This window comes from Aotus nancymaae, unplaced genomic scaffold (genome assembly GCF_030222135.1).
Source record: "Aotus nancymaae isolate 86718 unplaced genomic scaffold, 86718_ANA_hifiasm-v0.15.2.pri h1tg000007l, whole genome shotgun sequence".
Lineage (NCBI taxonomy): Eukaryota > Metazoa > Chordata > Mammalia > Primates > Aotidae > Aotus > Aotus nancymaae.
This window is the reverse complement of record NW_026988418.1, coordinates 3,140,515-3,161,295: the sequence shown is the minus strand read 5'-3', so window position 1 is coordinate 3,161,295 and position 20,781 is coordinate 3,140,515. Positions and strand designations below refer to the sequence as shown.

The 20,781-nt window shown below is 45.1% G+C and overlaps 1 protein-coding gene across 3 annotated transcripts; it reads right to left on the bottom strand.

The window, feature by feature from the left end:
- Positions 1–455: 455 nt before the first annotated feature.
- Positions 456–16,377, bottom strand: PPIE (peptidylprolyl isomerase E). Of its 3 annotated transcripts, none has more exons than XM_012439140.2 (10): positions 16,304–16,377; positions 14,874–14,972; positions 13,313–13,356; positions 12,802–12,828; positions 10,824–10,905; positions 10,191–10,291; positions 8,656–8,779; positions 4,706–4,891; positions 1,105–1,247; positions 456–870 (listed from the first exon to the last, which is right to left on the bottom strand). In XM_012439140.2, the coding sequence occupies exons 1-10, from the start codon at positions 16,332–16,334 to the stop codon at positions 802–804; spliced, it is 906 nt and encodes a 301-aa protein (XP_012294563.1). In that variant the 5' UTR covers positions 16,335–16,377; the 3' UTR covers positions 456–801. The 3 variants fall into 3 exon arrangements, with proteins under 3 accessions (XP_012294563.1, XP_012294564.1, XP_012294565.1); XM_012439141.2 differs by having other exon boundaries at positions 16,312–16,353; XM_012439142.3 differs by lacking the exon at positions 16,304–16,377 and adding an exon at positions 16,150–16,206.
- Between the last annotated feature and the right edge of the window lie 4,404 nt (positions 16,378–20,781).

Below are 20,781 nucleotides of genomic sequence, written 5' to 3'. Positions count from 1 at the left end.
CAATAAAACCTGATTCACAAAAACAGGCAGCATGCTGGATTAGGCGCATGTAATTTGTTGGCCTCCTGTCTCCTGACAAATAGGCATAGTACTTGGCACAGAGAAGGCACTCTGAATTATAAAAATTTCGTTTTTCAAAATCTGTAAGATGAAAGTGAACAAATAAACAAATGAACCATTGAGAGTACACTTGCTGGCTGTAAGACCAGCAGCTGGTTTAGGAGCAGAGGCAGCAAAAGACAGGAACTTTCCACTGTCTTTAATTTCCACTGCCCTGACATGGATGCCTGGCGTGAAGATACATCACTTGACATCGAAGGGGATCGGCCCAAGGGAGGAAACAAAAGCTGCAGGAAAGATGCTCTGCTCTCCCCGCTCACCAGCCTGCCTCGGGGGTCCAGCTTAGCCACAGACGCAATCTCTGACAACTCCCAAGAACTAGCAGGAGGCAGCAGTATAAGAACTAGGTTTTATTTTAGCAAAGAAAACACTAAAGAGCCGCATTGGTAGGCCCAGGACAGGCCCAGCAGCAAATGCTGAGAAAAGCCAGTGGCCTTTTGCATAGCCTGCCCATGGTGGAGGGGCGCACCTGTGCTGGCTCCTGGGCCCACAGCCGTGCTTGGGACTAGTCCAGGCTGTGCCCACAGAGGAGCTGCTCCAAGCAGGCGCTGAGGAAGTGCTCATACCACAAATGCTGTTTGCTTCAAACAAGCACCCTCAGTGCTGCCTCCTCTGAGGCTGCCAGCTCCTTCCTGGATGTGCAGGGGCAAGAACGGAGGGGGAAGCAGAGAGAATGTTGCCTCACATGTACTCCCCACAGTCGGCGATGATCACCTTCTGCTTTGGCTTCCCGTCCTTGCTGCCCTGGGCCTTTGTGGGCAGAACAGAAATAAGGGAGTGAGAGGGGAGACTGACAGTGATTTAGGGACACCAACCCCTGCCTGCCCATTTGCCCACTTCTACCCTGGAACCTGGGCAGCAGCAGCCCCTCCCCCTGGACACAGCCCCTGACCATCTCTCTGAGGTCACAGAACTCTCCAGCCCTCCCTCAGGGCTGTGCTCCAAGGGCCTGGGTGAGGAGGAGGCCCGTTCCTGGCCACATACTTCAATTTGCCGCAAGACATCCAGGCCTTCAGTGATCTCTCCAAACACCACGTGCTTGCCATCCAGCCAGTCTGTCTTGTCACATGTCAGGAAGAACTGGGAGCCATTGGTGTTTGGGCCAGAGTTGGCCATGGAGAGTAGACCTGGGGGAGAGAAAACTCATCAGCTCCCCCAACCCTATCTACCAGCCCTTAAAGGACGTCTGTGCAGGCTGACAGCAGCCCTTCAGCGAGGCAGGCTCAGACTCCGGGTTGCACAGACCACATGCAAATATGGCCACATTATCTTCGATTCAGTTAATATTCAGTGAAATCGTGAATGGGGTGTTTCAATCACTTTATACTGGTCTGTTCTTCATTCATTTATTTAACAATTAAGTGTCTACTTGGTAACCAGGTTCCTGATAAACCCTGGGAACACTGATGAGCAGAAAATAGTCCAGCCCTGGTGGAGCTCACAATCAGTGGAAAAGAGTTATTCAAAATGACAGCTAGGATAATGATGCCTTATGGACCTTTGTCACCTAAGAGAATGTTCCTGTATATGTGTGTATCTGTGTACATGTATGTATGTATGTGTGTGTCCACAAGACTCCTAAGTTTCTGACCAAGCGGCTAAGTGGATAGTGGAGTCAATTATTGAAACAGGGAAGCAGAGAGGAAGAGTTTCAGAGAGAAGACAAGAACTGTTTTAGACATGTGAAGTGTGAGATGCTTGTGGGATATCCAGTGAAGACAACAGGCAGGCGGTTGGACAGGAGTCTGGAGCTCAGGGAGCCATCAGCACGGAGACATCAACGTACACGAGCTTAACTCAAGAGATTCTGCCGAAAGCTCTGGGACTGGGTGTGACTGCTTAGGGCATTGCTTCTCAGTGGGGTTGGTGTCCTGTCCCTAGAAAACCTTTGGAAATTTGAATTTTTTTTTTTTTTTTTTTGAGATGGGGATTGCTCTGTCACCCAGGCTGGAGTACAGTGGTACAATCATAGCTCCCTGCATCCTCAATCTCTGGGGTGCAAGAAATCCTCTCACCTCAGCCTCCCAAGTAGCTGGGACTACAGGTATGCACCACCACACTTGGCTAATTTTTTAATTCTTTTTTTGATAGAGACAGGGTCTCACTATGTTATCCAGGCTGGTCTTGAACTCCTGAACTCACATGATACTTTGGCTTTGGGCTGCCACGTCAGCCTCCCAAAATGTTGGGAGTACAGGCATGAGCCACCACGCCTGGCTTGAAAGTGTTTTTGACTGTCAGAAATACTGTGGGGGTGCCATTGGCATTTAGCAGGTGGGGGCTTGGAATGCTAGGTGTTCTGCAATGTCTGGCACAATGAAGTGTCTCATATCCTCTTGGTCTTTCAAACATCCTGCTAGGGGCTGGGTGCAGTGGCTCATGCCTGTAATCCCAGCACTTTGGGAGGCTGAGGTGGGAGGATCACTTGAAGCTAAGAGTTCTAGACTCGCCTGGGCAATATATTGAAACCCTGTCTCTACAAAAAACTTAAAAATCAGCTAGGTATTATGGGTGGCATGCAACTGTCATCCCAGCTACTTGGGAGGCTGAGGCAGGAGGACTGCTTGAGCTAAGGAGGTTGAGGCTGGAGTGAGTCATCCTGCACCACTGCACTCCAGCCTAGGCAACAGAAAGAGACCCTGTCTCAAAAAAACAAAAACCAAACAACAATAACAACAACAACAACAACAAAACAATGAATGTCCTGCCAGATATTGGTATAGGTAAAAAATGTGTTTACAGTTATCTGCACCTACAACATAATTCAATTATGCATATAAGACCAAAGTTTTAGAGTTTTTTGGCTTTGTATGGAATCTTCTAGGAATGTAACTACTATATAATTCAATGGACTGTTCTTTACTTTGGAATCTAATCAACTTTATCCACCATTTCACAAAGCCATATCACCAACAGCATCACTGCTCCTAGTATCCAAGTTGCCAGGTGACACTCCCGTCTACATTTCTAACTGCTGCATCTGAGTACAGGTGCAGACACGTGAATAATTCACTTTGTGTTCTGACACAGCTGTGCTTACGCATGTACATCCAGAAACATATTCACTTATTACACAAATTTGTTTATTTCCTTTGATGTTCTTCCCTATTATAGTTACAGATTAATATTGATTTTTAAAATAATGATGTGGGTCATCTATGCATGTCAGTTCAGCAGAGTAAAGAAGGGCCCTACAAACCACCAGTTAGAAAAAGGGAGCAGTGGGTAACAGGCTTGTGGAGAACAAAAGACTGGGCTCTGAGGCCCTTCAGTGTTTAGGGGTCAGGAAAAGAAGGAGACAGCAAAGACATAAAGCAGCCAACTAGGTAAAAGGAGACGAGAAGAGGAAGGAGTCCTGCCAGCCAAGTGGAGAGTCAAGGAGCACAGAGCGAATACAGGCTGAGCATCCCAAATGTCAAAATCCAAAATCCAAAATGCTCCAAAATCTGACTTCCTGAGCACTGACATGATGTTCAAAGGAAATGCTCACTGGCGCATTTCAGATTTGAGATTTTCAGAATTGGGATGCTCAGCTGGTAAGTATAATGCAAATATTCCAAAATCCAAAATACTTCTGGTCCCAGCATTTCAGGAAAGGGACACTCAACCTGTAGTATGAAATGCTCCTGAGAGGTGAGACAAGGTCTGGGAGGTGGGATAAGATGATCACCACTCTTGCTACTGGTATCTTTGGCAAGAGTGGTTTCAATGGTGAGATGGGACTAGAAGTCTGGCTGGAAGGGCTTACAGAAAACGCGAAGGCAGCAAGTCTGTACCATGTTTTCAAGAAGTTATGCTAACAGGGGGACCAGAGGCATGGGTGATAGCTGGAGAAGGAACAAGGGTCGAAGGACAAAGATTCTTTTAAAGGTTGATAACTGCATGCTTTCATGCTAATGGACTGATCTAGCAGAGCAGGGGAAATGGATTACAAGAAGGGGACAACTTTAGAAGCCATCTTCCTAAGTAGAGGAGAGGGACAAGATCCAGTCCACAGGTGGAGGGGCTGGCCTCAGGAGATACAGCGCATCCCCTGTAACGGGAAGAAAGTCAGAGCATGCATGAGTAGAGAGAGGCAGGAGGCAAAGAATTAGATGAGGCAGGAAAGTGATGATATGAGGGCTTCAGGCATGGACACATCATCTCTGGCTGGGACTGAGCATCAAGTAGGGAAATCTGGTCAGGTTGGCCAGGGCCCCCTTAAGAACTATAGCTATAAATTTCAAATGGGATCGTTCAGTACAATTCTGTGTTTCTTCTCTAGCTGGTGCAGGACTAACCACTGAGATTTTACTAAGTAAATCTGATGGCGGAGGCAGGCAGAGCAGTTGGGTTGAGGGCATAAGAGCTTGCAACGGCAGACCACAGAATCCAAGCTGGATTAAAAGAAAGTGTAGACACGGCTGGGGATGGACAGTACCTGAATGTAAGCAAGCTGACACCACCCTAGTGAGGCTGCACGCCTCTCCGGTGTCTGGTGGCTGTGTCTCCTCCAGACTCTTCGTCCCTCAGCCAGAACCACAGCCCGCCCTTCTGTCCTGCACGGCCATCCCACCCTCACCACCACATGCCAACTGGCTCCTACCTGGTCCCGTGTGCTTGAGGATAAAGTTTTCATCATCGAATTTCTTCCCATAGATGGACTTGCCTCCAGTACCATTGTGGTTTGTGAAATCACCGCCCTGGCACATGAACTGGGGGATGATGCGGTGGAAGCTGCTTCCCTTAAAGCCAAAGCCCTTTTCATGGGTGCACAGGCAGCGGAAATTCTCTGGAATTGAAAAAGGAAAGAGTGCTGAGGTTAAAAAATAGAACAAAATAAAACAAACAAAACCTCAAAAAAACTGTTTTGTTTAATGTTCGTATTTTTGTTTTAAAATAAGAGACACTCATTATAACATACCCTTGCAGTACTAACCTTATAAGGACCAAAAGGGATTCTTTTGTTTTGAGACACAGTTTCTCTCTTGTTGCCTAGGCTGGAGTGCAATGGCGCAGTCTCAGTTCACTGCAGCCTCCGCCTCCTGGGCTCAAGCCATTCCCCTGCCTCAGCATCCCGAGTAGCTGGGACTACAGGTGTGTACCATACACCTGGCTAATTCTGTATTTTCAGTAGAGAGGGGGTTTTACCATGTTGGCCAAGCTGGTCTGGAACTCCTGACCTTAGATGATCTGCCCATCTCGGCCTCCCAAAGTGCTAGGATTACAGGTGTGAGCCACTACTCTGCAAGAGACAGAATCTCCTACTACTCTAGGAGATTCTGATGAAAGGGGACTGAATATGCATATACTAGCTCTGTTCCCTTCCAAAACCACACTAAATTGGTAGCAAACTGATTCTTTAAAAGAAAAAACAAAGGATCTTAGACAAAAACATATGGGCAAATCTTCACAACTCTGGATTTGGCAATGGTTTCTTAAATATCACACCAAAAGCATAGGTAAAAGAAAAAATAGATAATTAGATTTTATCAAATTTTAAGACATGCATCAAAGAACTATACCAGTAGAGGGCAAAGCAACCCACAGAATGGGAGAATGCTTATTTGCAAATCATATTTAATAAGGGTTTAATATCCAAAATATATAATGAACTCTCATAATTCAACAACAAAAAGGCCAGGCATGGTGTAATCCCAGTGCTTTGGGAGGCCAAGGGAGGAGGATCACTGGAGGTCAAGGGTTCAAAGCTATAGTAAGCCATGACCTCGCCACTGCACTCCAGCCTGGGAGACAGAGCAAGACCCTATCTCTCAAAAAAAATTAAAAATCCCCAAACAATCCAATTAATAAATGAGCCAAAGATTTGAAGAGATATTTCTCCAAAGAAGATACACAAATGGCCAACAACCACATGAAAAGATGCTCAACATCATTAGTCAGTAGGGAATAAAAAGAAAAACTACAATGAGATACCATTTCACAACTGTTAAGAGAAGATGTTGGCCGGACACAGTGGCTCACACCTGTAATCCCAGCACTTTGGGAGGCTGAGGCAGGTGGATCACGAGGTCAGGAGTGTGAGACCAGCCTGGCCAAGATGGTGAAACCCCATCTCTACTAAAAACAAAAAAACAAAAAATTAGCTGGGCATGGTAGCAGGTGCCTTTAATCTCAGCTACTCGGGAGGCTGAGGCACGAGAATCACCTGAACCCAAAAGGTTGCAGTGAGCCATTATTGCATCACTGTACTCTAGCCTGGGCAACAGTGCAAGACTCCGTCTCAAAAAAAAAAAAAAGAAAAAGAAAAAGATGTGAAAAAATTGAAACACTCATACATTGCTAGTAGAAATGTAAAATAACCCAGCCACTAGGGAAAATAGTTTGGCATTTCCACAAAAAGTTAAATATAGAGTTACCATATGACTAAGCATTTCCACTCCTAGGCATATATATCTAAAAGAATTGAAAATAGGGATTTAAACATATACTTTTATGTGGATATTCACACAGGTATTATTTACAATGGTCAAAAGATGAAAACAATGTGCAAGTATCCATCAATAAATGAATAAACAAGATATTTATTCCAAATATAACAGAATATTATTCAGCCATAAAAAGGTATGCAGCACTCATAAATGGTAATGGATGAACCTTGAAACCATTACGCTATGCAAAATAAGACATGAAAAAGGATAGCTATTGTATGATTCCACTTATATGAAAAATCTAGGATAGGCCAATTCATAGACACAAAGATTAGAGGTTATCAGAAGCTATGGGGAGAAGAAAATGGGGAGTTATTGTTTAATAGGTACCTTTAATAATAAGAGCTTTTGGGCTGGGCATGGTGGTTCATGCCTGTAATCCCAGCACTTTGGGAGGCCGAGGCGGGCAGATCACAAGGTCAAGAGTTTGAGACCAGCCTGACAAACATGGTGAAACCCCGTCTCTACTAAAAAGACAAAAATTAGCCAGGCATGGTGGTGCATGGTTAATACTCGGGAGGCTGAGGCAGGAGAATCGCTTGAACCTGGGAAGTAGAGGCTGCAGTGAGCCGAGATCGTGCCACTGCACTCCAGCCTGGGTAACAGAGTGAGACTCCATCTCAAAGAATAACATAAAATAATAAAATAAATAAAATAAAATAAGAGGTTTTGTTTAGGGTGATTAAAAAATTTCGAACAGCAAAATTAATTAATTAATTAACAGTAATTAATGCTAACAAACTGTACACTTTAGAACTTAAAAATTGGGGAGGTAGACAGAATAGCAACAAAAATTTCTTAAGTTAGAAAACAAATACATCTATTTATTATTTATTTATTTATTTATTTATCAAATCAGTCCTAAATGATAAAGCAGACCCAAGAAAGCTGAATCTTAAGCTGGTAAAAGCCAAGAAGCAACTCAATTTGCACTCCAAAAGCTCAGAGAAACAGGTGCAGGTAATCCTGGAGACAGTAAGTTTGGCTGAAAGCCTGTATAAGAAAGTGGTTAATCCTTGGGCTCCTCTCCCTGACTCTGCAGCTGGGGGCCACTCTCCTTCACCTGGTAGCCAGCTAGGGGTCTAGTCTTTGGTAGGTTAAAGTAGGGGGTCTCTGGACTAGGATATCCTACACGTAGTGAGGGCTGAGGTACGTAACGACAAATGGAGATTACATGAAAGTTTATATACTGAATGTTGAGGCATTCAGCCCTGCCCTCATCTCTGCTTAACAAGATGCAGACACCTGGATGCAAAGCCCCCAGCAGGATAATCTGGGAGAAAATCAGGAATGATTACATCGAAAACTGCACAAACAAGGCAATTATCAATTCCAGGCAAAACAAAATGCTGTGCATGAAAGGAAGTTATCACATGGTGCCTACATTGTTAAAATAATTTAGGACCTAACCAAAATTATGGTACCTATACAGGGAAGATGAGGGGGCAGAGAAGGGGATTTTTAAAAACTAATTCCTCGTCCTCTGAAGCAGAAAATCAGAAGATAATGCTTAAAATGGAAAACAGGAAGTAGAAATATAAACCCGTTATCAACATGGAAATAAAAATCAAAAGACCTAAGAGTTGAAATCGGCTCCTCTGAGGAACAGCAAATGGTGTTGGCAGCAGGGCATAGAGAGAGCACCAGGGGACGACTGTTTTTCCAAAACAAGCTTTGTGAAGTTGAATTGACTCTTTATATGTCTAGATAATAATAAAATTTAGATTAAAAAGAGAATAAATAGAGTGTTACTTCTAGAATTCAGGACTGGATGTAGAGGGGGGAAAACAACTTACGTTTTCAATTTATTATCTTAATTTTTATTGGAATATATGTGTATGGTATTCTTTTTTTAAAAAAGAATACATTATTTATTTGTATTTTTAAAAAATGATTATTAAAAAGTAGTAAGCCAGCACTTATAAAGCTTCAAAAACACCTGCTCTGACTCATCTGTTACTAGATCCCAGGATCTGAGATGCCTCAAATCAACTTAGGTCAGAAGCAATATCAAGAGCACAAGAAGTAAAGCGGCAAGAACCTTGGAAAGGCTCACTGCTCAGCCACCAGTGTCCTGCCTTCCTGACCCTGGCGTCCTGCTCACCTGCTGTCATGGGCACAATGTCGGAACGCAGGAGCATCTGGATTCGGCCGGCTGGCTTGTTCCCAATCTTGATGTCCATGTACACCTGAGGATTTGACCGAGCCTTTTTAGCAGCAGGCTCTCCCTAGATGCAGAAGAAATTGCTAGTTAGAGAGAGCTCCCTGATGCCCTAAGTAGGAGCTGAGTATTCTACACACCCATCCAGAACACAGCTCCAATAAGCAGGCTGAAGCAAGTGCTGATGGGAAAGGCCTTGGCCTTGACAGGGCTGCAGGAGGCAGGAGCCACAGCCGTAGTGCCCAGCTGGATGCCCAGTGACAGGAGACCTCAGTACTGGCTAACCTGAGCCCCACACACAGGCACGTTATCTCATCAGGCTTGCCCTCAGACACATCGGCTTCCTCCTCTTGCTTTACAGTCACAGAACAGCGCTTTTCTGGCCTATGATCCACAACTCTCAACATCTTCAAATGCCAGTTCCAGCCCACACACTGTCCTCTAATTAGGCAGACCATGTCCCACCACCTCCTCCCTCTATGCTTGGCCCTGCACATACACTGGCTGGCTACAGGGAAGCAACGGGGCAGCCCTCTTGCTCAGATCTAAGTGCTCAGAAGACAGTGGAGGATGCTGGGCCTTGCTTTGTGCTCCAAGTAGATAAGACTAAGCAGAGGATACGGTGGGGGGACTCCACTGAGTATGATGGCCACTTTATGAGTTCTGCTTTACATCCAAATTTTTGGTTTCGGCCAATGTGTGGATGAATGGTAGCGAATTAGCCAAGACTGAGATCACAGAAGACAGGATTAGAGAAGAAGGGGATCCATTTTTGGCAAACTTAGGCTGCCTATGAGACTTGCAGGCAGAAATATCTGAAGCTCAGGACTAGAAACAGACCACGAAGGTCAACAGCATAAGAGAGGCTGCATAAAATTACAGACTGACTGCTACTGTTTCAGCTGAGAGAAAAGAGAGAAACCATGAGCCAACAAAGAAATACAGAAGAATGACAACATTGACAAGTTACCCGGAGGAGGGGAAGTCCAAGAAGCAACTGTCAGAGACCTATGCTGAGAATCAGGGGGAAGTGCCCCGGCAGGTTCTCTTAGGACTGGGGAACCGTGAACCCATGTACAGGGTGAAGGAAGGTAGCACTACCCTATCCTGTCACCCCTGCATTAGCACAGGAATAGGAAGACCATGGGCCTCGTGCCAAACTCCTCAGTGAAGGAGGGGGACTGATCAGGAGGGATGAAGAGGAGCACCTCAGCTTCCGCCCTGTCAGCTGACAATCACAAATCTGTACCTGAGCAGAGCTGAGACGCTCATCACATAGAACACAACGTGGATGAGAGACCCAAAGCTTTGCCCTCAAATTCACTCAATACTGACTTTACCAAAGTACTAAGAATTCATTATTCATTCCCTCCACTTTGGTATATGTATTTGCAAATTTCCATTAAAACTTAAAAAAAAAAAAGTCTCCTGCAGACAGTGCCAGCCTGTCCTCTAAAAGCAGGAGACTTCATTCTCACCTCCTGGGTCTCTGCTTTGGGAGGCTCTGACCCTTCTTCCTCTTTATTCTCTTCAAGTGTCTTCCCAGAAAACTTCTTCAACCAGTCATCATCTGACCAAACTGAAAGGAAAGAATCAAATAAATGTTAATTCAAGCTATCAGCTTGAATTGAAAAGTATCTGCTTTGGTCAGCAAAGTGGAAGATGCTATGTGGCCTCTATGCCAGACAATTCCCCACTGAGAACTCCCAGGGGTAAGGAAAGTTCCCACCCAGAATGTCGGCCCTTAAGTCCAGCTCTCAGTAGGGCTAAGGAAAGTAGGTATGCTGAAAGCAAAGGTATAGCCTTGGCTGGTTTCAGCCCTTGATGGAGCACCCCAGGAATGGAATATCAAGAAAACTGGAAAAGATGAGATCAAGCAGGAATTTCTCTCATAACAAAAACAATTACTCTGGCTTTGCTGAGAAGCTCAAACTCACTTTTTGTTTCTCTACAAAGGTGGTGCGTGCCCCTCCCGATGTGAACCATCACCTACTCTTATCTACCAGGAAGCAGCATTTAGAGCACCTACTTCCAAGTAAATAGAGACAAAAAATGCAACTAAGGCCAAACTGCAGAACATCACAGGCAATCTAGAAGTTGCTCCTACTCACCTGGCCTGGAAGAGCCTTCCTTAATTCTCATTGGTTTGGCCAAATTGACACGAATTGTACGTCCAAAAAGCTCAGATTCATTCTGCAAAGATTGAAAATCTAGCTGCTTAAACTCTCGTAGGTTAACAGAGGGCTAGCCAGCTTTCCATTTACTTCTGAGACACACTCATGATTTGTCCTCCGTTAATCCCTGAGCCCCTACCAGTAAGCTATGCACCCACCCCAAAGCCACCTGTGACTTGCAGGGAACTCTAGAACCAACACACACACCCCTTTCTTTCATACCAGCACACAAAGACCTCTATTACCAAAAGTAACTCTGGGTTCAGAACACTCCAAAATTACAAGAATAAATGCAGTTTCCCAGTATCTGAGTTCACCTTCAAAAATCAAGATAAGCTTTGTTTTTATTTTGTTTTTTTTGTGTGTTTGTTTGTTTTTGAGATGGAGTTTTGCTTTTGTTGTCCAGGCTGGAGTGCAATGGCGCGAACTCGTAACCTCCGCCTCCCAGGTTCAAGCGATTCTCCTGCCTCAGCCTCCCAAGTAGCTAGGATTACAGGCATGTGCTGCCACACCCAGCTAATTTTTTGTATTTTTAGTAGAGATAGGGTTTTTCCATGTTGGTCAGGCTTGTCTCGAACTCCTGACCTCAGGTGATCCACCCACCTCAGCCTCCCAAAGTGCTGGGACTACAGGCATGAGCCACCACACCCAGCCAAGAGAAGCTTTGAAGTGAAAGAAAAATGATCTCTGACAGCTGAGGAATACATTTGGTGAATGGATAACAGAACAAGGAATAAAAGAGCATTTCATTATCCAAAGATAATCAGTATCAGGAAAGGTCACTTAATGTGAATCCACTTAAAGTAGTGATGAAGATTTCATGGTAAAAGTGAAAATTAAAAAAGGTTTGACTGGGAAATTACTGTGATGAAACTAAAAATAAGTTTCTTACAATTAATATTCAGGATTAATTATGCATTAACTGGTAGAAACAAATGTAACAGGCTGGGCGCAGTGGCTCATGCCTTTAATTCTAACACTTTGGGAGGCTGAGGCAGGTGGATCACCTGAGGTCAGGAGTTCAAGACCAGCTTAGCCAACATGGTGAAACCCCATCTCCACTAAAAATATAAAACTTAGCCAGGTGTTGTGGCACATGCCTGTGATCCCAGCTATTCGGGAGGCTGAGGCAAGAGAATAACTTGAACCTAGGAGGCAGAGGTTACGGTGAGCAAAGATTGCATCATTAGACTCTAGCCTGGGCTTCAGAGTGAGATTCCATCTCAAAAAAAAGAAAAAAAGAAAAGAAATGTAATAGGTAGCCCTGTTGGCTTGAGCCTATAATTCCAGCTACTTGGGAGGCTGAGAAGGGAGGACTGCTTGAACCCAGGAGTTCAAGACTGTTTTGAAAAGAAAAAAGTAAGAGGCACTGTTTGAAGTATTTTTTCCAACAAAATTCTATCATCAGTATGGTATCTTTACACTTCATATCAGACATGAAAATTAAAAGGATCTCAAGGAGGGCACAAACACTAAAGAGCATTATCCCATTTTTCCCAAGGACCTTTCCAAAATACCCAAATCATTTGTATCAGTGATTTGCATCTGTCATAATTAAATTTCTCTTCTCAATTGTAAATTGGTCTAATAGTTCATGAAGTCCTGCTATTTTGCAAAAATATGCAGTTACACTGTGCAGTCAATTTGCGTTGTTTGCAATTTAGTATCCTATACGTGAGACAGCCAGTGAGAGATTGATCAATAAGGATGATGAGGACTTACATTATTGTTAAATGGGAAAGGAGTCTAAGAACTGGTTTTATAAGTGATCAATTCACAGTGAATATTTTCACGAGAATTTTTACCTCCCCTTGCAACCTTGTAACTTTGGAAGTCCAGAAAACTGATATATGAATCAGGACCCTCTGTACCACCAAAAAGGAATTTCGGCTATAACAAAGATTCCCAGCCATACCATGTTGTCGATAGCTGCTGCAGCATCCTGCCAAGGAAAGACAAAGGTACAAGTTTAGGCTTGCAGCCAAACGCTGCTTATGGTGTCTAAACACATACTCAGAAGCAAAAATCTAGGAAAATGCCACCTCTACATTTCTTGCCTAGGTTGTGTGTGTTTCTAACAAAGAGCACTTCCTGGCTGATTTTAGAGCTGGTGGTGCAACAATCTGCCATCCAGTTGAAGGCACAAGAAATAATCACTGCTGCCAGGCAAGAATGCTCAATGAACAGGGGTGTAGGAGCTCCACTGCAGGGCAAGAAGGGAAGGGCCCGGAAGAAGGTCTGACGTGTTATTCACAGTCCAGTCTGATTATGTGAGGGAAGCTTTTCTTAGAACAACACTTACTTCTGATCTCTCTGGCAGTATCAGCTTAAGGCCCAACAACCTAATCAAATGGTGAAAAGCTTCCTTTGTAATCAGTACCACCACCACAAACCAAGGACTAAACACTAGTAACACAGACTCTCACCTCTGCCAACTCGAATTCAACAAAAGCAAATCCTCGGTGCTTTTCTGCAAAATGGAAAAACAAAAACAAGTAATTACTATGTGGGGTAATGGGAAGAAACAGGATGGTCACAAAGTGAAGTCAGTTACGTGCCATAACTAAACACCTGTAATTCTATCCAATAGCTATTTAAGAAGAAGGAATCTCATTCTTTGATTCTTCTTAAACAATACTTTAAGCAATAATAAACTTTGTTTTTTTAATGGACACAGCTGAATAACAAACTGTATTTTTAATCTTTAAAATAAGTATTATTCTACCAAAGCCAAACTTAAAACCTTAACTATTACATGCAAGGCAACTAGAAAAATAAAGACGGACAGGTGCAGTGGCTCACGCCTGTAATCCCAGCACTTTGGGAGGCCGAGATGGGTGGATCATGAGGTCAGAAGATCGAGACCATCCTGGCCAACACAGTGAAACCCCACCTCTACTAAAATACAAAAAAAAAAAAAAAAAGATTAGCCAGGCATGGTGGTGCACACTTGTAGTCACAGCTACTTGGGAGGCTGAGGAAGGGGAATCGCTTGAACCTAGGAGACGGAGACTGCAGTGAGCCGAGATCACTCCACTGCACTCCAGCCTGGCAACAGAGCGAGACTCCATCTCAAAAAAATAATTAATTAATTAATTTTAAAAAGCAAGTCATTTGACCCATCAATTATCTATCCAAATATACATTTTGTGCATCAACTATGCATATAGCATGAATCCTAAAAAGATGCTCAGTCTTTTTCTCAGGAAAATGCTGAACTAACTAGAAAAGCCAAGCACAACAATGTTAATTATAGAACTCAGAGCTAGAAGGGCCCTTAGAAAGCCAATATAACCTTCTCATTTTACAATTAAAGATTCCTCAGGCCCAGAGAGTTTAAAGGCATTGCTAACAATCATATGCAAGTTTGATGATAAAACTGGGCCTAAAACTACAATCCTACAAATGACAACAAAGGTAAAATAGAAAACTGAACTGTAATTGTGATACCAACTGAAGGGAAACCCACTCAGGTGTTCAGAGGCCAACAACCCCACCCCCGCCCCGCCATTATGGGGCTAGGCTTTCCTGCTGCCTCATTTAATAGCACAGCTGCCAAGAAGGAGCAGGTGGGATAGGGTACCCATCCAGATAGATTAATTTTAATTTTTTTTCTTTTTTTCATGTTTTTTTTCTTTACTGTCCTCTGAAGTGAATGAATTGAACCAAACATCCAGGTAGATTAAAACAACATTCAAATCTCAATGTAGTTCAAACCTACCTCCCTACTGGTCTATTGAAAAACCTGTCTTATCTCAACCCAACAGCTGAAGATTCTGAAAAGTATTTAAAGTTCATAACCGCATGGCCTCAGAACATTCCTTCTCCATCAAGATCACTGTCACCAGGCACCTTCATGAACTTAACTGTAGTGTATATTAACCATATTTAGAATACATATTTAGAATTGTGATGTGACTTTAATTTTTTTTAAGGCCTTTTCCTAATAAGAAGATTCTGAACGTGAGAGACACTAAAATAACTCACCTGTTTCATAATCCAGAGGAATCTGAATATCTGTGATGTCTCCAAAAGGAATGAATGCAGCATGAAGAACTTTGTCGTCCACCTCCTCTGCCAGTCCACCTGCAAATAAGCCAAGGGCCTTCTGAGTCACTGATCTCCATACTCTTGCAGAAGTCCTTGGCAGCCCAGTTAGCATGCTAGCCAGGGGACAGGGTCCTTCCATTCAGTTCTTTGGGTACACAGACACACGCGCACACACACACACTCCTCTCATCTCTGCCCATCCATACTTATGAAAAACATTCCTCTCTTCACCCTGCTTTCAGATTCTCATCTAGTCCTGGGTTTACTGCAATAGCTTCACAACTGACCTCCCTGCCTCCATTCCCTCTACCAATTCCACAAAGCCTACTAGAACGATCTCAGGAAAATGCAGATTTGAACCCGTAACTTCTCTGCTTAAACTCCTTCAAACACTTCCCACTGTCCTCAGGATAAAGTGCAAACTCCTTAGTGGTAGCCACCTCTCCAGCTTCTTTGCTTTGCTTCCCAATTCCTTGAATCTCCTGAAAAATAACCCACTTGCCCCCAAGTGTCAGGTTATTTCACACCTTTGGACCTCTGCTTTTGCGACTCCCTTGCAGTGAACAGCCTTGCTTCTGCTTTGGTAACGTAGCTAACTCCTGCTCATCAGTTCTGGCATCACCTCATCCAGAGTTTGCCCTCACTTCTCCAGATGAATGGGTCATTTGTCCCGCAGCCAAGCCCCTATCATCATGGTCCATCCCCACTACGGCGCTTATCAAAAGTGTGTTACTGAGGTAATTCCCACTTCTTTTCTGGCTAGTCTGGGAACTCCTTCCCTTATGGCTGGGGCTGGGGCTGGGGCTGGGGCTGAGCCGTCACTGCACTGGATGTTTGTAAAACAAATTAACAAGAGGATCTGGAGGACCATAATATTCCTCTACCACTCCTCGGGGCCCGTTGGAGCTCAGCGGGCTAGGAAGTCAGAATTCCGTCTCGGGGTCACACACCTGAGGTGTGCGGCAAGGCTGTTCACTGCAAGGGAGTTCGCAAAAGCAGAGGTCCAAAGGTGTGAAATAGCCTGACACTTAGGAGCAAATGGGTCATTTTTCGGGAGACCCAGGGAATTAGGAAGCAAAGCAAAGAAGCTGGAGAAGTGGGAGTTTGCACTTTTTCCTGAGGACAGTGGGAAGCCTTTGAAGGAGTTTAAGCAGAGAAGTTACGGTTTCAAATCTACATTTTCCCAAGATCATTCTAGTTTGCTGCCACCTACTAGAGCCAGAGCTATACCGCAGGGACCACCGCCAGAGACCCAGCCTTGACAGCTGCTCGCCGTCCTCCTGGTTCAGAGACGTGTCTCACCCCACTCCCCGACCCTCTGGGGGTCGCGTTCGCCCAGACTCCGCCTAGCGCCACAGCCTGCTCACCCACGTACAAAACGCGCTTGGTAGTGGCCATCTTGCTCGCGCGCTTTTCCGCCGGAAGCCAGCACTCTGCCCGCCCCCTTCCCCACTGTCCCGCTCCCTTCCCCACTGTTCCGCCCCCCTCTGGCCCCGCCCCATCCCCGCAGCCCTTACCTCTCAGACCCCGCCCACTCTGGTGTTGGTTCAACCCGCAACCCGCTACCCGGAAGCACCGGGCGCAGTGTGCAGTCACCGGTACGCCATGGTGAACAAAGGGACGTGGTCCTGGCACTTCCCAGTGTTCACGGTGTTGGGGCAGGCAAACCTTGGCCAAATCAACCCGACTCTTTTGGGCAAACGATAAACTACGGTGCGTGGTCATGCTGCGCGTCTTTTTTTTGACAACCCAGGAGCTAAGAATGATTTTTACCTTTGAAATCGTTGGGAAAAAATTAAGAATATTTTCTTGCCCGGGCGTGCTGCCTCACGCCTGTAATCCCAGCACTTTGGGAGACTGAGGCGGGCTGATCACTTGAGGTCAGGAATTCGAGAACAGCCTGGCCAACATGGTGAAACCCAGTCTCTACTAAAAATATAAAAATTAGCTGGGCGTGGTGGCGGGCACCTGTAATCCCAGCTGCTCAGGAGGGTGAGGCTGGAGAATCGCTTGAACCCAGGAGGTGGAGGTTGCAGTAAGTGCAGATCACGCCATTGCACTCCAGCCCCGGCGACAAGTGAAACACCGTCTCTCTCTCTCTATATATATATTTTTCTTAGCACATGAAAATTAATGTGAAATTAAAATTTCACTGTCCATAAAGAAAGCTTTATGGGGACACAGCCACGCTCATTTCCGTAAGTATGACTGTGGCTGCTTTCCTGCTACAAGAGCAGAAGAGCTATGGCCTGCAAAGCCTACAATAATATTTACCATCTGGCTCTTCAGGAAGAACGTTTGCCGACTCTTATGTTAGGTTTTGAAGGGAAGGCAAGAGTTAAAGAAACACACACACACACACACACACACACACACACACACACACACACAGAGGGAGGCTCGACGCCAAACACAGGCTTTATGTCTAGCATAAAACCTACAGAAGTGGGGAACCAGCCTAATGCCAGTGCCCACCACTGCTTACAGGCTGGAACAATTTATAGATATGGGCAGGAGAGGTCTGGGCAGTATGGCTTGCTGCCCAGCAAGGTATTGATAAGATGTTCTTATGAAGATGTGGTTTGGCCCTTGTTCCAGTTGGATGTCATCGCGGTGTCCCTTGGACCTTTGCCCAGCAAGATATGACTGGGATATTTCTTTAGTTGGGCCTTTGTGCGTCTTGTGGTCAGGTGGTTAGGCAGGAGGTTTCTCACAGCCCAGACCCCTGTGAAATGTTTCACTTTGACCAAGGTCTGCAAAATAGCAGGGAGCTTACAAAATGGTGCAGTTTGGACTAGCATCTTAGACTAAACCCACTAATAAATAAATTGCAGGTGGACATAATGGTAGGAAATAATGGGACCATCTATTTTAGATAGAGCAGGGGGATAAGACCTTCCTGAGGTGACATTTAAGCTGAATTCAGAAGGAAAAGGAGCCAGAGAGAGGAGGAGACAGCTTCTGCACACTCAAGGAACTAAAAGACCAGAGTCTGGGGTGGTGGGGTGGAGGGCATGATAATCAGATGGGAAAAGTGGGCAGAGGGCCACATCATGAGGATGCTGTAAGCCATCTGGAAGATTTGGGGGCTTTGAGAAGCTGCTGAGTTACAACAGGAGAGTTACATGGTCACGTCCTTTTAAATAGTGCTCTGACCACTAGGCCTAGAATGAATTGGTTGGAACCCTGGAGACCAGGAGTTAATGGCACAAACTGGGGAAGAGTTGATAGTGGCTCTGTTCCTCCAATCCACTTGTCCAGGTGATTTTTTTTTTTTTTTTTTTTGACAGGGGCTGTCACTGCATTCCAGACTGGGTCCTCTCACCCTGTCTGGAATGCAGTGACATGATCATGGCTCACTGCAGCCTCAATCTCCCAGCCTCAAGTGATCCTCCCACCTCAGCATCCCAAGTAGCAGCTGGAAGCACTGGGAGCACAGGTGCACATCACCATGCGGGGCTAATTTTTTTTTTTTAAAGATGGGGTCTTGCCATGTTGCCCAGGCTGGTCTCAAACTCCTGGATTTAAGCGATCCTCCCACTCAGCCTCCCAAAGATCTGGGATTACAGGTGTGAGCCACTACGCCCGGCCTAGGGTGATCTTTCTTCAAAATAAACCTAAATTCTCTAGAACTCCCTACTTAAATCACTGTTGCTGCTAACAAGGTCCTTGACAAGGGGTCCCTGCCAACCTCAAGTCAAGCCTGCTTTCACATCAGCTCCTCACCTACTTAGTACAGGCTCTTTTTCCTCACCTCTGCTTTTGCTCATTGAATTCTCCCTTTTCTCCATCTGGAGGCACCCACCAGTCCTTGCAGAGGTTCCAGTTAAGCTTCCCTCACCCAAATCCCCTATAGACAGAGTCCATAGTCCCCAAGTTCAGAAGACATTTGGAACACACCCTGTAACTATAGTCAGGTACATCTCTCTCTCCCAGTAGATCAATATATTTGACACCATGGCCTGTACCCATTGTATTCCCAGAGCTAAGCAGTGGCTGCACACACAAGGTGACCTTACCAACCTCAAGTCAAACCAGGGAGTCGATGCTTATAGGAATGAGGCTATGAGATCTGATTAGGAGAGCTCTTTGTGTACTCATCACTATTCCAAACCGAAAGGTCACTCTCAAGAAGAATCTGACCAGGTGTCCTTTATGTGGTGTAGTATAATAAAAAATAGATATTTGGTCTTTGTCCTAGTTCCTGGTACAGAGTTTCTAAACCCCTTGGAATATCCTGAGTGCTGTGTCTTTTGTTATACATAATGAGCCCATTTTGACCATGTGTAAGTTTATGCGAAGCAGGTGAAATTTGTTCCTTCTACCTTGAGTAGGTAGAACCCCTAGCTCACTTCAGAATGGGGGTTGGTCACCAGAGAAACCAACCATGTGATTAGAGGGTTGGGACTTCAGCTCCCGCCTCCAACCTCTAAGGAGAGGAGGGGCTTGGAAATTGGGTTCAATCAATCAGCCATGCCTAAGTAATGAAACCTCATATACACTCTAAATGAAGTTTGGGGAATTTCCAGGGTGGTGAACACATTGATGTGCTTGGAACACAGCATGCCTGGAGAGGGCATGGAAGCTTTCCAGCCACTCTTCATTCCCACCTTGCCCTGTGCATCTCTTCCTGTAATCTTTACAGCCAGGTTTGAATCCATTGTTTGGATGAGCAGCAACACACTTCTCCTGTGGGGAGGACAGTTCATAAAAAAAAACAAATGGAATCTCAGTAACTCTGGTGTCTGGGTCAGCACCAGTTTCTGGCCCTCTTTTCCTTTACAGGTGCGTGGGTCACTCAGCACCTGTTTCTGTTCTTGGGAAAGTGTTCCTGGCAGCATGGAGGCCGTCAGGGGTTCCTGGCCTGCACATGGACCTCAGGCTGGGATGCCTGGGAACAAGGAGAGGCAGTGGGTTAGCACCTAAGGAAAGGACAGCACTCGATGGTGGTCCAAGTTAGGACATTCCCACCACTCAACACCTGAAGGCTACCATTCAGAATCCAAGGGAAGAGAAGAGAAGAAGTAATGGTATTTGACCAAATTCAGCCCATTGTGAGGGGAGTGGTGGTGACATAAAACTATATAGATTCTCCACCGAGTGCAATGCCTCACACCTGTAATCCCAGCACTTTGGGAGACTGAGACAGGTAGATTTCTTGAACTCAGGAGTTCAAGACCAGCCTGGTCAACATGGCAAACTCGTTTCTACTAAAAACACAAAAATTAGTCAGGCATGGTGGTATGTGTCTGTAGCCTCACCTACTCAGGAGGCTGAGGCAGGAAAATTGCTTGAATTTGGGAGGGAGAGGCTGCAGTGATCCAAGATCATGCCACTGCACTCCTGCTTGGGTGATGGAGTGAAACTGTCTCAAAAAACATAACTATGAGGCTGGGCATGGTGGCTCACACCTATAATTCAAGCAATTTGGGAGGCTGAGGTGGGCAGATCACTTGAGGTCAGGAGTTCGAGACCAGTCCTGCCAAGATGGTGAAACCCTGTCTCTACTAAAAATACAAAAATTAGCTTGGCTTGGTGGTACGCCCCTGTTATCCCAGCTACTTGGGAGGCTGAGGCAGGAGAATCATTTGAACCCGGGAGCCAGAGGTTGCAGTTAACCGAGATGGCACCACTGCACTCCAGCCTCGGTGATAGAGTGAGACTCCATCTCAAAAAAACAAACAAGCAAAAAAAACAGAAAAACATATAGATTCTCATCATACGTGTAATAACATGCAACGTAATTAGAAAGGGGAGGCGAAAAGAGCCCATCCAGAACACACCTACTCTGTGTTGGGCTTAGTGCTAGGGAGGTATTTCCACAGATGTTTAGTTATCACAAACC